Source organism: Sinocyclocheilus rhinocerous, unplaced genomic scaffold (genome assembly GCF_001515625.1).
Source record: "Sinocyclocheilus rhinocerous isolate Xijiao unplaced genomic scaffold, SAMN03320098_v1.1 scaffold174, whole genome shotgun sequence".
In the NCBI taxonomy this organism is placed as follows: Eukaryota; Metazoa; Chordata; class Actinopteri; order Cypriniformes; family Cyprinidae; genus Sinocyclocheilus; species Sinocyclocheilus rhinocerous.
Window position 1 is genome coordinate 158,681 of NW_015646289.1, and position 14,310 is coordinate 172,990.

The window sequence follows — 14,310 nt, forward strand, 5'->3', positions numbered from 1 at the left end:
GATCTTTTAATATTACTGTTTTAAATATATTAAGGCACTTTAAGTGTTTTTACAACGTTTTGTCGCACTGTTTAATGATTGAAATATTACGGCGGGTGCTTAATATGGATTGCAAATGGCCAAAACTTGCATTTGCTCACATACATTTGTTTTATTCTTTTGAGAGGTGATCTAAATATTTGCGGCTGAGAAACAGATGGAAAATTGACAAGCTTGTGCTGCAGTTCTATGAATGTTTTGCCCTCCAAGTCTTCGAGCCGGTCATGTGACTGAAAGCTATGAATTACTAGAAAGAAGTAGGTGCAGGCGCCTTCAGCTTTCACTGGAGTTCCTTCTCACTGACTGAAAGAGTCTCTGTCTCTGAGTGATCAGCTCAGGAGCGCTGATATGGAGCCATACTGCCCCCCTGTGGCTACAATATAACTGCATTTGCTCTGCCTAACCATAATGACAGACTGATTGAAGTTGTAGGCATAGTAAAGCATGTGTTTTGGAGGCATTTTGATTTTAATAGCCCACATGTACTGCTGCACTGAAACATTTATAATTGTGTTAGTTGTATAATTTTTGGAATAAACAATAATCCATGGCTTGACCATTCGAATTCTGTAACAACTAGGCCTATACAAACGGTTTTTAATTTTATGATTTGGTTGCCACTTAACCTTTGATGAGACCTTGCAAACCATTTTTTTCATACAGGAGTTTGTGTCAACACTGTACACTGTGACATTCAGACTGTATTTAAATGCACCTCTCGTAGCTTGAGAACATGAAAAAACTGAGATGCGATGCAACAGCCAGCTGACGCATATGAATATATAAAAACAGCCAAAGTTGATTTATAATATTAAGCAAGAATTCATAGATTACTGATGTGCGTGATTTTTAATGTTATTTTATTTCTCCCCATTTTGTTTGTGTATGTTTTTAGGTTTATGAGACAAAAGTACACGCTATTGCCCTGCGTGTATGAAGACAAAGCCCTTGATAAGTTGAAGTGGACCAGAAGATGTTAAAGAAATGATAGCTGCACCGGAATTACAAACAGAGTTTCATTACGCTCAGTGAGTGCACAGACACACAGGAGTAATAAATACAGATTGTGTGTATGCATGCGTTCACACGTTCACCTTCACTCTGATAACATTGATCTGTTTGTGTGAACAGGGACACTGACACCCGATTCTCATCAGACACTGATTTCGATGATCCTGATGGGAGGAATGTCTTTGTCGGGAAAGGGAAGGTATGAGTGGACTCTGACATTTTTGATTATCAGAAAGCCTTTACAAGATTCCACAAGGTTCCTTTAAATGGCCCTTTACCCCTTTTCCATGGAAATGGTTATGGAGTTAATAATTGGCCAGGGCTCGTGAACCTTTCGTGACTTAAGATTGTGACTTAAAGGAATAGTTCGCTTAAAAATGAAAATTTGCTGAAAATTTACTCACCCTCAGGCCATCCCAGATGTAGATGAGTTTGTTTCTTCATGTGAAAATAATTGGAGAAATTTAGCTTTATATCACTTGCTCACCAATGGATCCTCTGCAGTGAATGGGTGCCGTCAGAATGAGAGTCCAAACAGCTGATAAAAACATCACAGTAATCCATGTGACACTTTGTATTTAATGCATCAAGATGTTTTTAACATGTTTTTGAGCAAGTAATATGCTAAATTTCTCCAAATCAGTTCAAGTGAAGAAACAAATCCATCCAATCCATAGAAAAGGGCTATATAAATGTAATGAATTATGAATTATTATCCATATATTGAATGGCCTAAGGTGAGTACTTTGTTGACAAATTTTCATTTTTGGATGAAAAAGGTTTATTACAGTGTGTTTATAAAACATTTTTAACATATATTAATTTTATTTATCATCTTTGTACAAGCTGCTTGTGATCGATATTATTTAAGTAAATATTTAATTCAGTAACAATTCTTTGTTACTGATTCGCACATGATATTTGGCTGTTCTACAATCGCTGAATGTAGCCATTTTTCACTTGTGGAGAGTTTGATCCAGTTCGTCAGTGTTGACCTGTGTTGTCACTCTGCTTCAGGCGAAGAAAGGAAAGAAGGGCCCTGGAGAGAAGGGGAAAGGAGCGGGGAAAGGGCCTGGACGCATGAACGGTCACCACCAGGAAAACGGCATGGAAAATGTCATGCTTTTTGAAGTGGTCAGGCTGGGAAAGAGTGCCATGCAGGTCAGTGAGCATATTACCGCCTTTTACACTGCCCTCTGTCTCGCTCTGGCATTCACATCTTAAATTCCCTCATGTGGGTTTGTGGCTTCTGGAAGGATTTGAGTGTTGGCAGGAGAATATGCAGACTGATGTACCGCTGTGTAGTCGAGCAGATTTTGACCTTTGTGAGATTTCTGCTCTCCTCTTTTGCAGTCGGTCGTTGATGACTGGATTGAGTCCTATAAACATGACAGAGACGTCGCACTTCTTGACTTGATCAATTTCTTCATCCAGTGCTCTGGCTGCAAAGGTTTGAATGTCATTTCTCATGTGATCTGATTTGCGCTCGTAGAGAATAAATGCTGTATGACAGACATAATCATGATAGTTACAGGGATAGTTTAAAATTAAAAGTATTTCATTGTTTATTCATAACTATATCATTCCAGTCTGCATTATTTTTTTTTGTGGAACAATAAAGAAGATATTCTGAAGAATGTTTGCACTGCTGCCTTCCATATAATGAAAGTGAATGGGGACTAGGGTTATCAAGCTCCAAAAAGACTTAAAACCATGATAAAAGTGGTTCTCATGTTATATTCAGTCCATATGATGGCTTTGTGTGAGGAGCAGACCAAAATGTAAGCCCAGGTCATTACTCTTTAAAAATCTGGCCTTGAAAAGCTTGTTTGAATGTTATGGTAGAAGTGAACACTACATAACTGCAGCACACGCTTATACTAAACAATTTTATCGTCTTGGATTCTAATATAGTTATTGTAGATATCATAGTTGTCATAATAGTTACCGTTCTTGTTGTGACTGGGCCTGAAGTTTCATTATATGGAAAAAATAATTGCTTTCTGCTAAATAATTCTGTGTTCTATGAAAGAAATAAATAATGACAGAATTTTCATTTCTGGCTAAAGTTTTCTTTTAGCAGTGCATTTTCATCTTAAAAAAAAAAAAGTTACACATAAATGAATCGGCTGGTGCAACATAAACTTGGTACACTTTTACGTCCTGAGCTAATTATAAACACATCAGTTTTGTTTCTTAATGGTATTACTTTTTCAAACATACCAAACTTTTTAAGTCTTATTTTGAGTGTTATTTTTGCAGGTGGTGTCACTGGTGAGATGTTCCACAACATGCAAAACTCTGAGATCATCAGGAAGATGACAGAAGAGTTTGATGAGGTAAATTCACGCTTCAACGTTGAACATGATTCCTCGAGAACATGTTTCATCACCTACTAGAGTGTTTTTTGAATTATTTTATGCTCACACTAACCAGTGAGAGTTGATGTTATTGCAGGACAGCGGTGATTACCCACTCACCATGGCCGGGCCACAGTGGAAGAAGTTCAAGTCTAGTTTCTGCGAGTTTATTGGCGTTTTGGTGCGGCAGTGTCAGTACAGCATCATCTATGACGAGTACATGATGGACACGGTCATCTCACTGCTCACCGGACTCTCTGATTCTCAAGTCCGAGCCTTCAGACACACCAGCACACTGGCAGGTCAGTATCTCTTCTGCTTTGTAAATCTGAACTTTGTTTTGATTAGTCCAAATAAAGCGTTATGTTTTTTTCCCCATAGCTATGAAACTGATGACGGCCCTAGTGAATGTAGCTCTGAACCTCAGCATTAACATGGACAACACTCAGCGGCAGTACGAAGCAGAGAGGAACAAGATAATTGGCAAGAGGGCCAACGACAGACTAGAGCTCCTGCTTCAGAAACGCAAGGAGGTGAGTGTTATCCGAGACCGAGATGCGGCATAGGTCTGAATAAATTCTGCATGTTGGCATTGTCTTAGAGCAACCATGAAAGCTGAAAGGGGAAGAGTGAATAAATGAAGCCTTCAGAGGAACAGGGGATTCATTGCGCTCTTCCCTGTGGAGAATCTCTTCCCTTTGCGTGATTCTGCCAGGTCACTGCAGCGTTTGCTGCTTTCCTTCCAAACACCTACGCCTCTGTTGGCCAACAGCCACAAAAACGCACGACCAACCAAACACTCAGCACGTTTCATCTGTGCTATTTCCCCCTACTTTAAAGCTGAGTAAACATGGATAAAGTCATTTAAAAAAAGATCCTATTCTAATGAGAGGTCTGTGTTATTGTGGGCTCTCGGGTCAACCGCAGCGCTCTCACACTGTCAGTGCCCGTGGGGTTAGAGCTCGCCTGAATTGCTGTGAGTACGAAAGCTGTGTTTAACTGGCGCTGTAAATTAACTGGGTTATGTAATGACAGGCCCTGCTGTTATGCCATCTGCGTGTGTGAGTGTGAGGTTTTATTGATGTCTTGATAGTATTGAGTTAAACCACGTGGACACACACAGAAGTTGAGTTGTAATATAGTTAGCTTAGAGGAATATGACCGCATCTGGCATGCTCTTGATTTATCCGTGCAGGAAAATCATTGGAGCTACAGCTCTCACCCCGTAGATCGAAAACTGTTTTTGTTTGTTTTTACAAACTGAGGTATGAATTGGTTTCTGTATAGTAGCAGATTGTGTCCTACAACACTGGCTGTAAACCTGTCTGACTCCAACAATGCAATATTCAAATACCTCCTCCCTATGCAGGATAGTAGGTTTCTTCAGTATATCAGCTTTAATGAGAGAAACATTTTTTTAATTTACAGCAATTAGGAGTGCCCATAGATGATAACACACCTCTCCAAATAAAAAGTAAAAAAGTGTTCTAAAGTAACATTAATAATTATTGCAGTTAATTCATTTTATTTGATTTCTAATTGAAATTAAAATAATTACAATTCAATTTTTTTTCCAGGTCTAAAAATAACACTTTCAAAAACTTGGACTACCTCATGTCCAGGTTTTCTGTGGGAACCTTGGTTCTTAAAAAATGTTTATTAGGGGGTGAATTAAGAAATATCCCTATGATCTTTTGTTGTTTTGTTTTATATTAATGCAAGAGGGTTTGAGGTTCTAAACGTTGACACCATTTCTGAAAGGATCACACCAAAGATGGCTATCATGTTGCACTGTGATCAGATTATGGTCACATATGGCCATACAGTAAGCATAGAAACCACTAAATGAATCACATATTTGTGAGCCCTTGACCTGAAAAAAGAGAGAGCTGTTATTGCAAATTATAGAAACTGATAATAAATAGAAACTAGAAAAGAAATCAAGAGGCAGAAGTGAGCAGAATCTCAAATATAAGAAATACTTTTGATTTTTAGACACAAACTCTTGTAATGCAGCTTACCATCATGTGCTGCCTACAGCAATGATTATAATGAACTGTTGTTTTCTTTACAGTTGCAAGAAAATCAAGATGAGATTGAAAACATGATGAATGCCATTTTCAAGGGTGTCTTTGTTCACCGATATCGGTATGCACACTCATAAACGTTGATTTTCTACCAGCACAAGCTCTCATCACAAATTACTACTTCAGTGATTACTCAATAATACTCTGAAATGTCCCTGTGGGTGTCTGTGGGCTTAAGTGCTTCTGTTATTCCTCCTCAGTGATGCAATAGCAGAGATCCGGGCGATCTGCATCGAGGAGATTGGCGTGTGGATGAAAATGTACAGTGATGCATTTCTTAACGACAGCTATCTTAAGTACGTGGGCTGGACCATGCACGACAAGGTGAGGATTCAATCATTTTTCTCTCCCATTTCTTTAATCCCTAAATATAGTGTCAGATGGAGTTAGTCACGACACAATCCTGGAGTTGGAAGGAAATGTAACTCTCTTCCTCTCTCCCTCTCAGCAAGGTGAGGTGCGTCTGAAGTGTCTCACGGCTCTGCAGGGGCTGTACTATAACCGCGAGCTCAATGCCAGGCTGGAGCTCTTCACAAGCCGCTTCAAGGTGAGAGAACCATCTGGGGAAGCTTCTCATCCAAAATGGAGCAAACGCTGAAATTAGTCATCAGAATACTCCTCTGTGAAATTAAGAGTTTAATTGAATGGGTTAGTGTATTTTTATGTATCTTTTCAATATTTTAAAATAAAATGGATTGTTTGTTTGTCTTCATCAGGACCGCATTGTGTCCATGACGCTGGACAAGGAGTACGACGTTGCAGTGCAAGCAATAAAACTGCTCACACTGGTGTTACAGTATGTATAAAACAGACACTTACTGCTATAGCAGTTTCTTGCATCATACCAAAATTTATTATATTTTATTTGAGTTATATGTTGGTGAATTGAATTGAATATGAGTTAGAAAGACCACAGAATATTGAGTACCACAAAATATTGTCAAGACAACACATCAAGTTTTTTGTTTTTTAAAGAAATTAATACTTTTTTTCCAGCAAGGAAGGACACATTAAACTGATCAAAATGATAGTAAAGACATTTATAATGTTACTAAACTTTACTAAAAAATACTGAACTTTCTGTTCATCAAAGAATACTGAAAAAATTGATCAGTTTTCAAGCAAATATTAAGCAGCACAACTGTTTGTTTGTTGTTGTTTTTTACATAGATAATAATAGGAAATATTCCTTGAGTAGGAGAGCATATTAGAATGATTTCTGAAGGATCATTAATCAATAAATACATTTTTGAATAATTAATATTTTTAGTATACTTCAATGTAGGGATGTCAATTTTCGATCATTTCCATGATCGATCGTCGTTTAAATTAACGATCAATTAATCGATTATTGGAAAATGTGATACCGGCATATCCCTAGTGGCCACAAATTAAGAAGTCGTAGGAACGAATTAACAAGTTGTAGGAATGAATTCTTCCCCCGCAGTGTCCTGCAGCCCTGCAACCTTCACCTAATTGTTTCAAATATGAAACAATTATCTGGGGAAATGACTGTTACTACATTTCTATTGCATTCCATGTTGAAGAACTGTGTTGTTTCTATTTTAATGTACTTTTAAAGTTTAAATCACATTAAAAGCTTAATTTGTAATTATGAATGAATGATGATGCATTTATATACCGTCACCGTCACTCACAGCCCCACGCAGCCCAAAATTAAACGACTTAATCGACCATGATAGCTTTAATCGATTGCATCTCTTATCGACAATTAATCGATCGTCGATTAACCGTTGACATCCCTACTTCAATGCATATTAGAAGGATCATGTGACACTGAAGACTGAAATTTCAGCTTTGCCATCACAGGATTAAATTACATTTTACAAACATTTTAACCATTTTAAATTGTGGTAGTATTTTTGTTTGTTTGTTTTTTGTTTTGTTTTGTAGTAATATTCCATAGTACTTTTTTCTTTACTGTATTTTTTATCAAATAAGTGAAGACTTTGTGAGCATAAAATACTTAAAAAAAAAAAAATCATCCCAACCCAAACTATGGAATGGTAGAGTAGTATAATTCACTATTTTAATGAGTCACTTAAAAAGATTAATGAACCCATGAGATATTTGATTCAGTCAGATTGTTCGTTAAATGATCTCACTGAATCTTTGATAAACTACAAGTCTTTACTGTTCACTTCAAATGAAATAAGTGTACCTGTAGTACTAGCTGTGATAATGAGCATGACAGGATGCTCATATGTTGTTGTTGTTTGTTATTACAGTAGCAGTGATGAGGTTCTGACTGCAGAAGACTGTGAGAGTGTGTACCATCTAGTGTATTCAGCCCACCGACCCGTCGCAGTGGCAGCAGGAGAGTTCCTCTTTAAGAAGTGAGTTTCACTCACAGTCACTCACTCATTCATGTCCCATGAAGCTTCAACCTACCGAAAGTCATAAAACAAAACTATTCACTGCATCTAGACTGAGTGGAGACATGAATGAATAGACATGGTGATTAGACAACAATAGTTTGAGGTAAACTGAATAGCTTTACATTTTCATCTTTGTTCGCAGACTGTTCAGTCATCGAGACCCTGAAGATGACAGCATGCCCAAGAGACGAGGCAGACAAAGTGTGAATGCCAACCTCATCAAAACCACTGTCTTTTTCTTCCTGGAGAGTGAGGTGAGCTAACATCAACAACATCATTGCGAATCAAGTGTCAGTAAATCAAAGCAGTGCTGTTTGTATGATGCAAGTTGAAGGGTGCAGTTTCTGTGCAACTAATGTCACCAAACAGAATTGCAAAAAATGTTGATTTTCAAACCGTTTTCTCAAATGCCTTCTGCATACATTGTGCACCTTGGTGTTTCAGTTTTCTTCCACTGTAGATAAATTAGGGAAAATGCAATTCAATATTGAAGCATGGTAGTCATGAAAGTTTCTATTTTGAATCTTATATAATTATATTCTAATTTTATTTTTAGTTTTCTGTTTGAATATATCTTGAGACGTAATTTATTCCTGTGATGCAAAGCTAAATTTTCAGCAGCCATTACTCAGTGTCACATGAGTAGAAATTATTCTAATGCATTGAAGGATAATTTTTATTATAAATCTAAGATGCTATAAGGTGTTATGTTTTGATCCTCAGCTTCACGAGCATGCAGCTTACCTAGTGGACAGCATGTGGGACTGTGCAGCAGAGATCCTGAAGGACTGGGAGTGCATGATCAGCCTACTACTGGATGAGCCATTGCCTGGAGAGGAAGGTCTGACCCAGTGACACAGCACCAGAACATACAGGGTTGACTTTTACCTGCTCTAAAGGAAGTGAGAGATAAATTACCTTTGTATGTGTTTTCCAGCTCTGACGGACAGACAGGAGACGGCTCTGATAGAGATCATGCTGTGTACCATCCGTCAGGCTGCAGAGTGCCATCCTCCTGTGGGCAGAGGCACAGGCAAGAGGGTAAGACTTGATGCCACACGCATCGACCAGACCTTGAAGACGGATCCCTGCTCTCACACGTTACCTCTTACATGCTGTTCTCAATTCTCACTTGATCTTGTTTCAGGTTCTGACAGCGAAGGAGAAGAAGACGCAGCTTGATGACCGGATGAGAATGACGGAGCTCTTCGCTATAGCATTGCCAGCTTTACTTGCAAAGGTTAAAGCCTATTGAAATCAAAGGCAACATGAAATGGTATTTACAGAGCATTGAAACTGATAAATATGTTTTATTTTTCTTTCTTGCAGTACTCTGTGGATGCAGAGAAAGTGACAAATCTGCTGCAGCTGCCCCAGTTTTTTGATCTGGAGATCTATACCACAGGGCGTTTGGAAAAGGTCTGAACCGCATATCGTTTAAACAGAATAAATGCGCTGAATGAACACCGATTATTCACAATAGGCTGATTGTGCAGCATATAAATGAAAGCCGGTTTTCTCTCTCATAGCACCTGGATTCATTGTTAAGACAAATCAGAGAGATTGTGGAGAAGCACACGGACACAGATGTGCTCGAGGCTTGCTCTAAAACCTACCATGCCCTGTGCAACGAGGAGTTCACTATCTTTAACCGAGTGGATATCGCCCGTAGCCAGCTCTTGGATGAGCAAGTGGATAAATTTAACAGGCTACTGGAGGACTTCCTGCAGGAGGTGAGGACAGCGGGCGGCTCAGGGTGGAGCGTCAGGAGCACTTTGATGTTGCTCTGTGTTTGCATAGGAACAGCAGTTTGGCAAGAGTATCTACGTATATGCTTCCACTGTTACACTGTGTGTCTGTTTTTCTGGAGGTTTCTCTGTATGGATGAATCCGACTAGTCCACTATCTCTAACTTAACTACTTCACTAGTAGATATATTTAAGTCCTTATTGTTCAGAGCTACCTTAAGACAGGCCTGTAGACTACTCTGACTAGTCAGTTATGGAAGTAGTAAATAAAATGCATCCATAGTACTCAATTCCAACTGTTTCTTTCTGAATGCTGCCGCAATGTATCAGAAGCTCGGAAAGTTTCAGTTGTCTATATAATAACCTGTTTCCTCCACAGGGTGAAGACCCAGATGAAGATGATGCTTATCAAGTTCTTTCCACACTGAAGAGGATCACAGCTTTCCACAAGTAAGGCTTCCCGTCTCATCTCTGATTATTATGAAGTGTTTCTAAACCAGCGTCAACACCGCCGTCAAAGAGCAGGTCTGTATCAAAGGTCACAACGAGTCATTATGCTACAAACAGCCTGTACCTGACTGTATGTTCTCCCTCAGGCCTTCACCATCCTCTGTGACCTGCTGCTGATCTTCAGCCATCAGATCATCTCAGGGGGGAGGGAAGCTCTCGAGCCCCTAGTATACACACCTGAGGCGTCCCTGCAGTCCGAGCTTCTCAATTTCATCCTGGACCACGTCTTCATTGACCAGGATGAAGACAGCAACAGCACAGGTCTATCACAGCTAATGGCATAATGACTTTCAGTTAGAGCTAACAGGCTTTGCTGAATGGATTTAGCGCCCCTGGCTGTTTAATTTTGAATGCTAACACTAAGAGGACACAAAAGAAATTGGCTTTAGAAGCGTTTAATTGGTTTAGAGATTAGAGATTCTAGCAACACTTAATCCTGTTGTGCACTGAGCTTTAGCTGAAGTAGACTGACTAGTTTAAAGGGAGAGATGTTGGACAAATCAACTTGCGATTGCTTCATTTGTTGTCAAGAAGCAGGGTTTAAAAAGTGACCACTAGAGGGAGGCAGTTTTGCTTCTAGTGCATGAGCAGTATTTAAATATCTGTTTTCCTTTATTTTCGAACAGATGGGCAGCAGGATGATGAAGCTGGAAAAATCGAAGCTTTGCACAAGAGGCGAAACCTGCTGGCCGCATACACGGACTGTGTAAGCAAACGTTTATTGATCTCAGTATGTGTATTTATAGTTGTGTAACGATCATTCATTAGCTGTTGGATCTAATGTTGGTCCTTTCTCTCTTTTCCCAAAGGCACATGTATTTGGAGCGCTTCATGACATTTCAGATGGCCCTGCAGAGAGAAGACTGCTGGCTGCCGCTCATCTCTTACAGGAACTCACTGCAGGCAGGGGGTGATGATGACACAATGTCTGTGGTCAGTGGCATCAGTAGCCGAGGCTCCTCCGTCAGAAGTAAAAAAGCTAAGCCTGCCACTGGCAAGAGGAAATTACCAGAAGGTAAAACAATTTGAATTCAAGAAACCAGACAAGTAATGTATTAAATGTGACCAAATAACTTGAATTAATAGATTGTGCACTATAACGCTAAACATTTTTTAAGGACATAAATCATGTTAGTTTTCATTCATTTTGTCGGCATAGAATGAAAATTCATCTATTTTGTAAATGCATGCTATAGAACTTATTGTGAACAAGTCATTTATGTGTATATATATTTTTTACCCGATAATGTTTGTTTTATAACTTGATGTTCCAGTGACGGCGTTGGGCTTCTCTCTGGTGACATATGGAGGACTTCTCTTTAGTCCTCTTAAAGGGATAGTTCACCCAAAATTGAAAATTCTGTCATTTATTCCCCCTCAAGTTGTTTCAAACATGTCTGACTTGCTTTTGTCTGCTGAACACAAAGATATTTTAAAGACTGTTAGTAACCGTTGCTGGTCCCCATTGCCTTCGATAGTATGAACAAAAATACTCCCCAAAATCAATGGGGACCAGGAACTTCCTAATTTCCTGATAGAATTTTTATTTTTGGGTGAACTATCGCTTTAAACCCACCCCTGCAAATGTAGGTGCCACATAAGAAAAATCCAATCAACAGCCTATGCACAGAACCTTGCCTTACTTTTTTCTTTTTCTATAATCTATTACACTCAAATGTACATCACAATATGGAAGAAACGATCAGCCACTATTTCCATTTTATCGCGACTTTAGCGATTGTCCTGCTGTCTGTGTGCAGAGGAGAGCAGCAGCAGCAGTGAAGTATGGATGAGCCGTGAGCAGAGCATGCAGACGCCCGTCATGATGCCTTCACCCCACCTCACCTCCACCGTCATGAGAGAGCCCAAACACCTGCGTCCTGAGGAGAGCTACATGGGGGTGTACACCATGACCCCCGATCAGCAACAGCAGCACGCACACCCTCAGACTCCTCAGCCACAACACCACCAAACAGCCATAGACTACAAGTAAGAGCGTTGATGCTCAATCTTAATGAGTTTCTCGTGTTTGTGGCACTTTCAGATGTTGTACAGCTAATTTCAGCCATGAAATGTTCATGCATGTCTGCTGCTTAGTGTAGTCCGGGACTGAAGGGATATAGTGAGGTGTGATGTTATTGTTTTACAGCACACAAGTCACTTGGATGTTAGCACAGAGACAGCAGCAAGAGGAAGTGGCCAGACAGCAGCAGGAGAGAGCTATGAACTACGCCAAATTAAGGAGTAACCTTCAGCATGCTATGTAAGGAAACTTTACACTGCGTTTCATGTTCGGTGGGTAGATGCAGTTTGAACGCACACAAAAACAAGTTTTTTACAAATATGGTGCCATTGGTCTTCCGATGCTTGCAGTCGTCGGGGAACAGGCCTTATGGAGGATGATGAGGAGCCCATTGTGGAAGATGTGATGATGTCATCAGAAGGCCGAATTGAGGATCTCAATGAAGGCATGGACTTTGACACCATGGATATTGATCTGGTAATAAGCTTATGCTAATGCCATTTGTCTTTATGATTTTGGTCTCTAGGAATAGACTTTTGTGTAAATGAAAGAGTATATTACCGTTCAAAAGTTTGGGGCATGTATGTTTTTGAATGTTTTTGAAAGAAGACTGTTATGGTCATCAAGTCTGCATAGATTTGGTCAAAAATACAGTAAAAGCAGTAATATTGTGCAATTTAAAATAACTTTTCTGTTTTGATATATTTCAAAATGTATTTTATTAGTGTGATGCAAAGCATCATTACTCCAGTCATCAGTGTCACAAGATTCTACAGAAATTGTTTTAATATGCTGATTTGCTGCTCAAGAAACATTTATTATAAACACTGAAAACATAAATATTTTTTGGGAAACCAAACTTTTCAGCATCTACTATATTTGAAATAAAAAATAATCCAGTTTGAAACGGAATCTTTACTGTAACTTGTGATCTTTTTAATGCATCATAGCTGAAGAGGAAAACCTCCAGGTCTTTATATCTAGTATTTAGTTACCTTTTATTTCACCCTTAAAAATCATGACATACAACATGAAACCTAAATCAAAACACTCTGAGCATCCCGATTTATTACTGCCTTTGGTGCATTTTTTATGTTTTGGTGCAATTTCAGTGACACCATCAGTGATTGGTGTATGTTAAATACCTCAACCATTCAGTGGCCCTGTTGCTGTCTTTGCACCAACAGAACTGTTGTCATGTGCCAACTGCTCTAGTAAATCAGGCGCGTAGAATCCCAGTCGGTCCGTGGAGATGCACAGAAAGGACTGTAATTCTTCCGCTGAGTCACGTGGCTTATCCAAAGATCAGATCTGCTCGCTTGTCCCTCTAAAATCTAAGATCAAGCAAAGAAGAGGAAATCTCTCCAGTAGTGCCATTGTGTTGTCTCTAATAATACAAAACCTAGTGTAGTATGTCTGGTGGAGATTTTCTTCTCCCTGATTAGAGCTATGTAGACATCTACATTTAAATAAAGTTCTATATAAATATATAAATTGGTGCTGATTTTATAATTGTGCTTTAGTTTTTTTTTTTTTCTCTCTCTTATTTTTAAAGCTCCAACTTAGAGTTAAAAGGTTTTGAAATGTATAAGAACATGTCTAAACATGAAAGTGCGTAGCCATGCAGCAAGTCATTTTATTTTTATTTTGTGTGTGTATTGTTTGAATCTTTTTTTTCTTTTTTTTTTTTTGGTCAGTCTTAAGAGGTTTTTAGGTTTCACCTTTTTCCTAATTGTAAATTAGTTTGGTTGCAAATCATGGACAGAACTGTTTCATTCAGCTCTAGTTTGTTTTTCCCCGATATGAAATATTCAAAGTGTAACAGTAACATCCCGTGAGATCCTTTAATGTTACAGCATTGCATTCGGCAGCTCTATGAAGCTTGACTAATACATTAACTTATATTGCAGACATATGCGTTTTGTCTGGGGTATACTTTTTAATCATTCCATGCCTTGGCCTTAAAACATCCTTGTTTTAAAAATGAAAAGAAGGTGGTAGTCAAGCATAAATCTTCCATGTTGAGGTACATTGAAAAGTTTTTGCATCAGAAAAGGAACAGTGCATTTCTAAAATGGCATGAGTGTAATTATTTAAAAGAAGGTGTGCAGACAGATTTGACATTTATGAAAG

General features: G+C 38.8%; 1 protein-coding gene and 1 long non-coding RNA gene across 2 annotated transcripts in view; both read left to right on the forward strand.

Annotated features, from left to right (window-relative positions):
- LOC107707183 (cohesin subunit SA-2-like) overlaps positions 1-12,672 on the forward strand; it is a 21,066-nt gene extending 8,394 nt beyond the window's left edge. The window contains exons 2-27 of the mRNA XM_016511119.1: positions 935-1,067; positions 1,171-1,249; positions 2,068-2,211; positions 2,404-2,500; positions 3,313-3,389; positions 3,508-3,712; positions 3,792-3,943; positions 5,485-5,558; positions 5,698-5,821; positions 5,946-6,044; positions 6,214-6,293; positions 7,747-7,854; positions 8,039-8,150; positions 8,620-8,737; positions 8,834-8,937; positions 9,044-9,136; positions 9,226-9,315; positions 9,426-9,629; positions 10,024-10,094; positions 10,145-10,169; positions 10,241-10,415; positions 10,781-10,860; positions 10,923-11,169; positions 11,915-12,143; positions 12,304-12,417; positions 12,528-12,672. Of these exons, the coding sequence (XP_016366605.1) occupies positions 1,024-1,067; positions 1,171-1,249; positions 2,068-2,211; positions 2,404-2,500; positions 3,313-3,389; positions 3,508-3,712; positions 3,792-3,943; positions 5,485-5,558; positions 5,698-5,821; positions 5,946-6,044; positions 6,214-6,293; positions 7,747-7,854; positions 8,039-8,150; positions 8,620-8,737; positions 8,834-8,937; positions 9,044-9,136; positions 9,226-9,315; positions 9,426-9,629; positions 10,024-10,094; positions 10,145-10,169; positions 10,241-10,415; positions 10,781-10,860; positions 10,923-11,169; positions 11,915-12,143; positions 12,304-12,417; positions 12,528-12,672 (3,090 nt within the window). The 5' untranslated portion in view covers positions 935-1,023. The remainder of the gene's footprint in view (positions 1-934; positions 1,068-1,170; positions 1,250-2,067; positions 2,212-2,403; positions 2,501-3,312; positions 3,390-3,507; positions 3,713-3,791; positions 3,944-5,484; positions 5,559-5,697; positions 5,822-5,945; positions 6,045-6,213; positions 6,294-7,746; positions 7,855-8,038; positions 8,151-8,619; positions 8,738-8,833; positions 8,938-9,043; positions 9,137-9,225; positions 9,316-9,425; positions 9,630-10,023; positions 10,095-10,144; positions 10,170-10,240; positions 10,416-10,780; positions 10,861-10,922; positions 11,170-11,914; positions 12,144-12,303; positions 12,418-12,527) is intronic.
- On the forward strand, positions 10,128-10,851 carry LOC107707211 (uncharacterized). Its single transcript, XR_001636230.1, has 3 exons — positions 10,128-10,169; positions 10,241-10,415; positions 10,781-10,851. It is a non-coding gene; the product is annotated as an uncharacterized LOC107707211 (long non-coding RNA).
- Positions 12,673-14,310: the final 1,638 nt, after the last annotated feature.